Source organism: Gracilinanus agilis, chromosome 2 (assembly GCF_016433145.1).
Source record: "Gracilinanus agilis isolate LMUSP501 chromosome 2, AgileGrace, whole genome shotgun sequence".
NCBI lineage: Eukaryota > Metazoa > Chordata > Mammalia > Didelphimorphia > Didelphidae > Gracilinanus > Gracilinanus agilis.
The window spans coordinates 717,782,774-717,795,083 of NC_058131.1; the positions used below are offsets into that span (position 1 = coordinate 717,782,774).

General features: G+C 41.2%; 1 protein-coding gene across 2 annotated transcripts in view; it reads left to right on the forward strand.

Annotated features, from left to right (window-relative positions):
• Nucleotides 1–2,146, forward strand: part of A1CF (APOBEC1 complementation factor) — a 73,585-nt gene extending 71,439 nt beyond the window's left edge. For both annotated transcript variants that reach the window (XM_044659223.1, XM_044659224.1), the window contains exon 11: nucleotides 1,872–2,146. In XM_044659223.1, the coding sequence (XP_044515158.1) occupies nucleotides 1,872–2,023 (152 nt within the window). In that variant the 3' untranslated portion in view covers nucleotides 2,024–2,146. The remainder of the gene's footprint in view (nucleotides 1–1,871) is intronic.
• Nucleotides 2,147–12,310: the final 10,164 nt, after the last annotated feature.

Sequence of the window (12,310 nt, forward strand, 5' to 3'; positions counted from 1 at the left end):
GAGAGACAGGGAGAGAGAAAGAGAGAGACAGAGAGGCAGAAAGACAGAGAGAGAGAGACAGGGACAGAGACAGAGAGAGAGAGACAGAGAGAGAGAGACAGAGACAGAGAGAGACAGAGACAGAGACAGAGACAGAGACAGAGACAGAGACAGAGACAGAGATGATTGATAGATGTAGAAAGAGATGATTAAGAGAGATGATAAATAGAGAGAAAGAGAGAGAGAGAGAAGGAGATAGGGAAATAGAGAGATGATGTAGAAAGATGTAGAAATTAAGAGAGATGAGAGATGAGAGACAGAGAGACAGACAGAAAGACAGAGAGAGAAGAGAGAGAGCATGCAGCTCCTGTTCTCAAGGTGCTTACAGTCTAATGCAGGAGACAGCAAGCAAACATTGATGTACAAACAGATAAATACAGGTTACACTGAAGATAATTCCAGAGAGAAGGCACTAATGGGAAGTGAATAGCTTATTGAGGAAGAGTAGATTTAGATGAGATTCGAAGGAACTAGGAGTCCAGGTCCCAGGAATGGAGACCAGCCAGTGAGAGCACCTGGAGTCTGGAGACGGAGGGTCCCTGGATCACAGAGTAGAGGCTGGGGATGGGACTAAAGTATAAGAAGCCTGGGAAGGCATGGAGGTCGGATGGAGGCAGAGCCAGGTTACAAAGTTTCTTTATGACAAACAAGAGATTTTCTAGTTTACCTTAGAGGTGAGAGGAAACTACTGACATCTATTGAGTGAAGAAAGAGGGGCAGGAGGCGATGAGATGGTGACTGGGTCAGACCAGCACTTTAGGGAGATCCATTTGACACTGAGTGAAGGACAGACTAGACTGTGTGGGGCTGAGCAGAGCAGGGAGATGAGATCATAAGGGCCTTCATTAATGTGGTTTTAGTGTTGGAGGAGAAAAGGAGTGGGAAGAGTTTAAAAGAGAGATTTTGCAACTGAGATTTTGCAACTGAATATGTATAAAATGGATATTTTTAATGAGGCTACCTGATAACTTCCTAGAATAACAAATTATTCTTGCTAACCTCAACTTCTTCTAGGCTGCCAGAGGAGTAAGATGTTCTACCAACAAGCAACTGTAGCAAAAAAAAAAAGTCTTTAATCTTTTAATGCAATTATTTTACGTATTTCTGCCCTCTAAATTCTGGTACCCTGGGGCAATACCCAATCACTCTGCCTTAGTTATGTCTTCTATGAAATGAAGGGATGAGGGGTAACAGAGGGCCTCTCAGGTCCATTTCAGACTGTCTTCATAGGATCATAGACTTAGAGCTGAATTTTAGAGACCAGATATTGAGCTCTCCAATCCATATGATATTCAAATTGTTGTTCAATCATTTCAGTTGTGTCTGACTCTTTGTGACCTCATTTGGGGGTTTTCTTGGCAAAGTTATTTGCCATTTCCTTCTCCAAATCATTTTACAGATAAAGAAACTGAAGAACATGGGGTTAAATGACTTGCCCAGGGTCACACAGCTGGTAATGTCTGAGGTCATATTTGAACTCAAGTATTCCTGATTCCAGTAGCAGATCAAAAATTAGAATATAGGTCTTTTGAACAAAGCTGAAATTAAGGGCACCAAAATTATTAGTTACTTTTTTTTCCAGATCTATAGATTCCAAATCTATGATTATGAATGGGGTCAAGAACTTCCAGGGAAGAAACTCTCTATAGCAACAGAGGTCAGCATCAGCTCTGCAACTTAGAGAGTTGCCTGGGGACCCTGTAAGGTTCATTGTCTCGTCCGAGGCCACCCAGCCATGATGTGATAAAGACTCAAACTCAGGTCTAACAAAGTGAATTAGAAAGTGGCAAGACCAGCCTTTGAACTTCTGTTTCTTCTGCATCCCTCTTTAGGCTACGCCATTGCAAATGCAGCTGCCACCATGACTGCAACTCAGCTGAAACAGGCTGTGACCCTTGGCCACGATCTGGCGGCGTATGCGACCTATGAAGCCTACCCTGCCTTTGCCGTGGCTGCTCGCGGGGATGGATACGGGACCTTCTGAGGACTGTTTTTTGTATGTTTGTTTTTTTTATTTAAAAACAAGAGACATGAAGCTCAATGTAGACAAAACCACCCTTAACTCTCCTCATTTTTCTACAAAATTGTAAAGTCTCCATTTCCTAAACTTTCTTGTTCATTAGCCCCTGGGGTTGTTTTAGCGCGTATATTTCCAAAATTAAAACAAATGGGTACGAATGCATTCTCTAACGTGGAAAGGGAAGCAATTCTGGCTCCGAGAGATATCCTATAGAAGCTATCAGGGGTCCCCCCTTGGTATGGATGTTTACAAAAGAAGGTACAGACTGGAGTCAGATATTTCAGGCAGTTGGAAGCATGGGCTGAGCCACTCATAGCAATGAGGGACCACCAGCAACTCAGATTTAACATCAAACCTAAATTATGGGGCACAAAGTCCCAGAAGGCTGACATCCCATAATCCCGCTCCAGTCTGGGTTCCCATCTCTACCCTGGGCTTTGTTTATAGGCCTGGCCTAGTTAAAGGCCAGGAGACATTTCCCAAGTAATCCCTTCTGGGCCTTTCCATTCTGTTGAAGAAAAATACTTTTCTAGTAAACTCAGGACTTCCTTGGAACTTCCATAAAGACATTAAAAGCAGTGTTGGACCCCACTGGAAATCAGCCCCATGGGCACACACAGAAGGGTCCTACCCCTAGGTTACTGCCTCAATTTCCAACTCAGTTCTCATCAACCCCAGGAAGATTTCTTTTGAATACATTTTGTTCAGGCTCTATACATCATCAGGAAATGGGGGAAGATCTCAGAGAACCCCTAAAATCTCTGTTCTAGTCTTTTGTGAGAGACTGTAACCACCCTAAGGAAGGAATTTGTCATCTTTTTAACCTTCATATCTCCCTGCCCCCAACATAGTTCCCCATAGAGGTGCCAATATATCAAAGACTCGCCATTTAGTTGGTGTGGGAAATCTTGGCATGACAAATCTCCATTGAGGCAAATAGTGACCCTTTTATAATGACAATCTAAAAAAACTGCCTAAAAGTCAAACAAGTTAAACTAGTTTCCCACTTCTAATATCAGAGGTGGAATTTGAACCTAGATATTCCTTATTTCAAGGCTGGAGCCCTATTCATCATATGATTAATTAGGAGATTCATTCATGACTATCAAATTGTATTGCCAGCCACAGAGGACTGGGTGAAGATGCACTTCTACAGCAGTAAGACAGAGGATGGACCTACTCCTTTTTTCAGGATCTTGGGGACCATTAAGCTCTCTTGGATTTGGCCCTGAACCTTCTTTCAAATCTAACCACATGACAATTAATATAAGAGCTCATTACCTGCATTTTCTTCCTCTTCTTATAAACATCAAACACCTTTGCCAAATCAACATTCTCATTTCATGCTGCCTCCCCAGGGAAGCTTTGCCCCCATCCTCTTAACAACCATAAGTATTTCTCCAGAGACCTGGTTCTCTACCACCATTCCAAAAGCACACCAAAAAGTCCACATGCCCCTTCCCCAGGTAGACCGATGAGGAGCAGGGGAGCTGGGAGATGAAGAAAAGATACTTCAATCCCCACATTTTGCCAGAATGGTGGTTTGCCTAACAGAGCAGGCAGCCTGTGGGCTTTGGGGCCACTCAGACACCAATTTCCTGGAGGAGCCCCCTCTCCTAGTCTCATTAATGGAAAATCAATAAAACATACTCAAATTCCCATTCAGAAATCCCTCGGCCCCCATAAACATTTCTAAGACTCAAATCAAAAGACTGGCTGAAAATGATGTCAGATCCCGAAAGGGATAATGGGATCCAAGGCAGACCTTGTCCCCATGAGCCCCCAGGTACTACCTGGCTAAGCAGAAAAAACACTGTTAGAACCTACTGGCACCATGCTCCTTCAAAGTCCCCAGATATCCCGCCTCACTGTCCCTCCTTTTGGATCTAGATCACTAAGCACATCCTGCTTCTCAAATCCTCTAGGAAATGGGACTCCAATTTGAAGCCATTTTTCTCTCAGTGCAAATCCTTTCCCTTGAGTTCTCATTTATTTTCCTTTCGCCCAACCCAATCCAATCTGACTAATATTTGTCAAGTACCTGCGATGTGCCAAGTACTGTCCAAGGTACTGAGAACTTTGGACTAGTCAAGACCTCTCAGTGTGCTGAGCACCTCAATAAGACTTTAGATTAAAAGAATAAACTGATTTCAATTGGGAAAAGGAGTTTCCTTGCCCAAGAATTTATCAATGAATCAAGCGCCCATTCTCTATAATATAAAAGCAATGAGACAAAACAAATAAAACGAAGCCAAAGGATACCTCTTTTAATAGAAAGCATCAGCTCTCAGCTTCCTATCAGTTCTGCTGACAACAGATTAGAAGTGAGAGGTTGTTCTTAGGGTGAAAAAATTTATCCTTGAGCCAAGACCAAAAAAAGTTCTTTCTCAATAAAACAGAAGGTTGTACATTTAGAACTTCAAGAGATATTAAAAGACATCAAGCCAATCCCCTCATCTTGTAAATAAGAAAACTAAGGTTCGGAAAGTTTAAATGATTTGCCCCAACACACACAGCTAGTTAAAAAAAAATACTCCTTCCCCAAAAAAGTCAGAACAGTGATTTTATAAGCATAGAATCATTAGAAAAGATTTTGAAATTCAAAAATTAAGAAAACTACAAAATATGTGGGGAATGGGAAATAACCCAATATAAATTTCATTCCATAAGCAGAAATGAGGCAGCCCAACTTGGGCTATGTCCCAAATAGATTTCCATGGTTCTGGCCTTCTTGGATTGCCTTATCTTTCCCTAGATGCCCCTGGAAGGAAGCCGTTCACTTCAATGACTGAATCACCCTCTTGGATAATAATCCCCAGCCTTGTTCAATGTCATCCTAACTTACTTGATAGTTAGGTAATGATTTTGTTAGCAAGACATCCATAAAGCTGCCAGGAAGTTACCTCGGCTCAGGAAAATGTTGGGTTTAGAGTATTACTCAAAAGAAAGCAAATCCTCTTGGAGTTACAATTCAAATATTCTTTTCTACTGAGAGAAGAATGAGATTACAAGTTATTTGCCAGCATTATCCATGTAGAAACATTTTTTTTCTCAGATATTATTTTACTTATACAGAAGAACTCACCGCCATGTTCTTCCCAGGCTAGTTAGTGCTCAGCTTTTCTCCAAAACAATTTCCACCTAATTTTCAGTTTATATTCAGTGTCACTAGGTTTTTTTTTAAACTAATTCTGCTTTATGATTCTATTTGGAGCTATCAAGCCATTATTAGATTGGGGACAGGGGGAAGCAGCACTGAATCATTTGTTGGGTTAGAGATGTACTCTAAAAGGTAGAATTTCCCTTTTCAATTTTTTGGCACTCAGACCTACATAAGGAATGGTAGAGCCTGCTGAATACTGACTGCCCTCGACCTTGGCTTCTTTGTAGAGCGATAGAGCTGGCTAGCTCATTCCTCCCAGTCTGTCCTAGTCTTATGATTAGTCTTTGCTTAGAAGCAAAAATGAATATTAGAATATTTCAGTTTCTTGAAGGAAAGTCATACAGTTGGTTGTTTGAAAGGAGATTTTTCTTTTCTATAGCTTGTATTCCAGCATACCTGGTTATAGACTTTTCTTTAAAGACATTTTCTAGTCCTATTACCTAAACTTCTTAGCCCAACATATGTGTGATAATTACTAAAAAGGGGGATTATCCAAAAATAAGCCAAAAAAAGAGACTTGGCACTTCTTCCTTTTTGTAAATATATTTTTATATTGTAAATACACATTGGAGAAATTAATTAGTCCTCAGCTACACAGTTGGCACTATTAATGAACTCTGGGATCAGACTTAAAAAAAAAATCATAGCCTGGTGGCCTTGAGAAACTTTGTGAACAAGTGACTGAAATTCCCTTACAATGTGCTTAGTACTTTGGGGGATGTGAGCAACTAATTCTCATCCATAACTGCAATGATTCACAATAACCATCCACAGGCAGTAGGATCCGACTTTGGGTCCCAGTGAACTCATTTCTGAAGATCTGGGCTAAGATTTAGCTTCACTTTAAAAGCATTAAGAGGATGCTCTGCATATCCCCAGGACATAATTATAGGAAGTGAAATGATGTCTGTACTTTGTCCTCCTTAGATGAAAAGTAGATCATAAATATCAATCAGTACAGAAATAGAGTTTTCTGATCCCAAACCCTGCTTTTATCTGATTGCAGCCAATCACACAAAATAAGAAATAAAATGTGGCCAAAAAAACCCCATGAATGCAGAATAAGATTATTTTGCTCAGAAATGGGTTTGATTAAAATAGCAATCTTTTTCCAGCAGCAATTAGAAAGAAAATAGAATGTTTGTGGTTAATGTACAGCTGGTAGGCTTCTTTGTATAATATTTAACTAGAGTATATTATTAGAGAAAGCAAACTCATGGACATTTCAGTCTATATATGAGCCTCTCTCCATGATTCCCTGAGGGGAATCATGTGTGGGGAAGATATGAAACAACAAGATAATTGTTAAATTCTCCACTTCTGTCTTCATTACTGCTTCTTTATTTAAGTAATCCAGGGAGCAGAAGAGATGTGGCCATAAGTGCCCCTTAGTTTTGTGCACCTAGGACCTAAGTGCCTGTTTCCTAACCCTTGTTACAGCTCTGATGACTACCAGGATCTGTGGCATCCTCCCTTGGAGTTCAGAGCGGGGGAGGATGGAGTATGGAATTCTGTGATGCAGCTTCATCCCCTCACAGGGTCATGGATGCCACAGATCATAGGTGTAAGGCTGGAAGGGACTTTATCCAATTCATATAGATGAGGAAACTGAGGCCCAAGGATAAAGAAATTTTTCAAACACATCCTTAAATCACTTTACAAAGTAACCCCTCTCTTCTCATCCTCCTCCTCTTCCCTCTTCCCTCTTCCTTGTCCCAACTCCCATCTCCTTCTCAAACAACAAGATGGCAAAAATCATAGTTACCTTTACCTTATTTCCATTGTGATTCCTCACTTGGGCCTTTTCCCACTTGAGATACTCACATAAATCCCAACCCCTCCCATATTTTTAAATAAAAATATCAGGGATGCGGGTAGGATGGAGGAAGAGCCTCCCCATAACACATACTTATCAAAAATGATTTCTCCTCTTCCTCCATCTCCTACCCACCATTGTTGAAGACCACACACAGTAAGTAGCTTCTCTTGGAAGTTACAGAAACCCTCTTCTTCAATGAAAATTCTCTTCATGGTAACTTCCATTCTGTGTCTCTTTTAAAAACAGAATTACACTAAATTTTGGTCTATTGATAGCCAGAGTTATTCAATGTTAAGGAAATATATTTTAGATCGCAAATGAGAAACTGGCTCTTCTCCATGCTTTAGTTTTCTGTTTCCAACCCCAAGATTCTTTGGATAGGCTGATTGATGAATTCAGTTCTCAATCTTCTTTTTTCTCACTTAAGTTAGAACAATCTTCCAGATTTGGGGGAGGGGTGACAGGAAGAGATGCCAAATAAATGGCTAAGCCAGAAGGAGATGTTAGAAAATAGAGAAATATATTTTTTAAAATTAAGCCATCTATAGATTCCAGAATCGCCCAAGTATATTCATTCATGGAGAGTCAAGCTTCTTGTCAGCCAGAAATCACTTGGTTCATTATTCTTTTAATTTCACAAGCACATTCCTGGGCAGGAAAACCCACGACCCAGTTCACAGATCAGAGCTGGCCTGTGTGGGTGGAAGTGGGGAGAGGAAGAGGCCAGTGAATGAAAACACTCTCATCTATTTTTAGATTTCCTCACAAATGTGAATTTTGCTCAGAAATTTGGCATTCGCTTCTCTGATTCCTGGAGAATTTTTTTTTACAGACTGCAGAGAAGGCTACTGAACCAAATCATCAGGGTCAGAAGTCTGTCCATTTCATCCCAGTGATGGGTTTTGGGATTTAATTCTGGTTCTATCTCTCTCTGTCAAACTCTCCTTTCAGGGGAAGGCTATGTTAATAGTGGCAATGCTGCCTAAAATAGCCACTTCATCCCCCACCCTGACCTTTAAAAAAATGCAATTGGACAAATACATTTGTTGCTTGAATTCCAGGTTTTTATTCTGTGTTGGCCCTATTGTTCTATTAATTATATGAGGAGGTTCTCCCATTGGGGCGATAAAACCAAATGGGCATAAACAGTATTAAGAGTGTGTGAGAAGCACTTATTTTTGTACTTTTAGTACAACGTTTGTATAGAACTCTCACTGTGAACTCCCAGAATGCAGTGAGTCAAAATTACATCATCTACACGTTCAGGGAAACAATCATTGGTTTGGAATAAATAAACATAATGGGCACCTTGGAATTATAAATCAAATGGAACGATAGACTACCAAGTAATGTAATATGTTGTGTAATTCTAGATTTGTCGGATGCTGTTAATTGACTCATAAAGTAGTATTAAAATACTGAAATTAACCTATGAGCTCTGGATTGGTTCTTTCCTCTAATAAATTCACCATTTCAGCCAAGAGAGGAGCTAACATTCTTTCTAGGGCAAAAGTCATACAGTCATTCAGCAAACACTTATTAAATATCTGGCAGGTGCCAATCACTGTGCCATGTTGGGGGAGAGGATTATAAATTCAAAACTGGAACAAACCTTATTCTCAAATAACTTTTATTTGTTTGTTTGCTTGTTCATTTGTTTATTTATTTATTTGTTTGTTTTAAACCCTTCTTACCTTCCATCTTAGAATCAATATTATATATTGGTTATAAGGCAGAAGAGTGATAAGGGCTAGGCAATAGGGGTTAGATGACTTGCCCAGGGTCACACAGCTAGAAAGTGTCTGAGACCAGATTTGGACCTAGGACCTTCTGTCTCTAAGCCTGGCTTTCAATCTACTGAGCCATCCAGCTGCCCCCAGAACTTATATTTAATAGACAAACTAACATGGAGGCAGGGAGAGTCAGACAGACAGATGAGCAGATAGATAGATAGATAGATAGATAGATAGATAGATAGATAGATAGATAGATAGATAGATAGATAGATAGATAGATAGACAGACAAGACAGATAGATAGACAGACAGACAGATGGAAAGACGGAAAGACAGACAGGAAGGAAGGCAGACAGACAGACAATAGATAAAGAGACAGATAGATACATAGATACATAGGTAGATACATAGAGACAGATGGATGTATGGACAGATAGACATAAATAAAGAGACAGATGGATGTATGGACAGATAGACAGATAGATAGATAGATAGATAGATAGATAAACAGACAGATAGATAAACAGACAGACAGATGAGAGAGAGAGAGAGAGAGAGAGAGAGAGAGAGAGAGAGAGAGAGAGAGAGNGATGATGAGAGAGAGAGAGAGAGAGAGAGAGAGAGAGAGAGAGAGAGAGAGAGAGATGGATGGATGGAAGAAATTTATATCATTTGGTGGTCAAACAGTATTATTTAGTGCATACTCTGTCCAAGAAAAGAATAACAATCCCTCCTCTCAACGTCGATATTCTAACATAAGGTAGCCTTAACGAGATAAACACAACATCAATGGTTTCTCAGAATTCTACTTTTTCAAGAATTAAAGACTCACAATGATGAGGCCTTAATTTTCCATTAACGAGGTTTTTTCATGAAATTTTAAATCTGCCATCTAGTGGAGGAAAATATTTCTAATTGACTTAAGTTATTTATGGATTCTACAAAGTTCTACCCATTACTGATTACTTAGAATATGTTTTTAAAGGAAAGAATACTCACTCACTGACATTAGATGGAAACAGACTTAATTAATACAATGTGCTTTTTCTTATTCTAATCCTTTTGGGAGGAGAACTTCACAGGATCTCCAAGATGGAAGGGATCTCAGATCTGAAGAGGAAATCCTTCAACAAAACCTCCAAGTAGACTTTGTTTAAAGATTTCCAGTGGGACGGAAGGGGATCCACAACTTCCCAGGGCAACCTCAGGGACAGCCCCTTGGGGCCTTTCATGGTTAGGAAGCTCTGCCTGATGTCCACCCTAAACTGGTCTTTTGGCATCTCCATCCCTTGCTTCTCATTCTGCCTTCTTGGGTCAAGTAGAAACAGAGGCAGCCCTCCTCCAAATACAACCTTTCAGATATCTTGATATTGCCTGGGTCCTGGCTATTTTCCTCAACAGAAAAATGGAGAGGCTTGAGCAGATGAGCTTGAGATCCCTCCCAGCTTCATTACTGTGGTCTCCCCTTGGACTTTTCTTCTCCAAATGAAACATCTGCGGATGACAGGGAATTGGCTTAAATGTTTATACAGCTAGACAGAGGGTTCTCCCGCCTCAAAAAAGGGGATTGAAGGATGAGCCTAGCCAACAGAATGATGTGCTAGGCCTGTTCAGTCAGGTTTGGCCAATTATAACCACCTAGAGCACTGATTCCCAAAGTGGGCACCACCGCCCCCTGGTGGGTGCTGCAGCGATCCAGGTAGGGCGGTGATGGCCACAGGTGCATTTATCCTTCCTATTAATTGCTATTAAAATTTTTAAAAAACTAATTTCCAGGGGGCTAAGTAATATTTTTTCTGGAAGGGGTGGGGGAGGCCAAAGAAGTTTGGGAACCCCTGACCTAGAGAGTCACCAGGATGTTGGATTCCCAGCAGCACCATGCATATAAGGTGCTCCTCTAATTCCACCATCTCCAGATAGGGTCAGTGCTATAAAAGAGTCCCCTCCAGTTGCTGTTTCAAAGGTTCTCCAGGTTGGGGTAGGAGGTTCCTTGAGGCTCATCCCTATTCAATAAAGGTGTTTTGCTACCATATTGGGATTCTTGCTGTCCTGGGGCTTCCTCCATTTAAACCCAGGCACCTTATGTGCTACAATGTCCCCCGCTGTTTCAACTTCCCTTCAAATGGCATGATTTTGGGATCCTTGACCATCCTGGTGACCCTCCTCTGGACACTCCCCGGTTTATTAACTTAAAAAAAATGTTTAAACCCTTACCTTCTGACTAGAATCAATACTGTGTGTTGGTTCCAAGGCAGAAGAGCAGTAACGGCTTGGTGAAGGGGGTTAAGTGACTTGCCCAGAGTCACACAGTAGGAAGTGTCTGAGGTCAGATTTGAAACCAGGACCTCCCATCTCTAGATGTGGCTCTCAATCACTGAGCCAACCAAGCCACCCCCAAGACTTTCGTTAAAACATAGAAGAGACATGAAGCAGAAAGCAGTACAGCTCCTTCGTTTTACATAGAAAAAAAACCAAAGTCCTTAATGGAGGAAGTAAATTTCCCAAAGTCATTCAGCACATTTTTATTCACTGAGTAATCCCTGGGTACCTAGAAGGTGATCAACACAGTGCTGGGCTCTAAAAGGAAGAGAAAAAGAGCCAGACACTAAGACAGCCTTCGCCCTCTCAGGACTTTATACATATGTATGATGAGTCCCATAACTAGAAAATGCCAGAGTTTCCCCACCTCTGGTACTGACTGAAGCCTTGGGCAAATCACTGAACTCCCCCAGGCCTCAGTTTCCTCATCTGTAAAATAAAAACATTGGAACAGAGAGTTTATTACATCTCCTTCAGGTCTAGATCGAGGATCCCGTGGGGAGTGAGGGGAAGCGGACTGAATGCAGAAAAAAAAACATATGTAAATGAAATTATTTTAAAATATTAAATTATTTAAATATATGTAAATTATTGGTATCCAAAGACATGTTTGAGCTTATTTAAATGTGGTTTCCAAAGTCAGCCTTACATAGATAGGTCATGATTATAGATGTTTAACGAAGCCCCCACAGAAAAGAGTAATTAGTGACTCCCTAAATGTGCTGCTGTTTACACCTGCACCTTTGAAGGCTGTGAGCTTGTTTTGGCGGCGTGCTTCCGTGGTAGAGACGGGAGGGCATGGAAACATTCGCTAAACCATCTCCCGTGTAGGCACGCCCAGTTGCATGAAAAGGCTTCCCTATCTGGGACAATCAAAGTCTACTTTCCCTTACTAGAAATCAGAACCATCAAGTTGCTCTTCGGAGAAATGAAGCTGGAAATTATTAGACACCTGCAGCGCCTCCCTTGTGCTCCCCCCAAGCTCCTTGGCTAAACTTGGGCCAACTGTCATGGCGGCACAGGAGAGTGACCGGAAATATAGAGAAAGAACCAACGTCTTTCCAGTGGCATTTTCCTACCTGTCTTCTTGCTGCTTCCCAGAAAACCCAACCCACGCTTATATATGGAGCCCCACGTGGCTGTCTACGACTGCTGCTGCCCTGCAGTCCTCTAGTCCTTGCCGGCTCTCCCTGCCCCTGGGGACGCTGCCGTCCG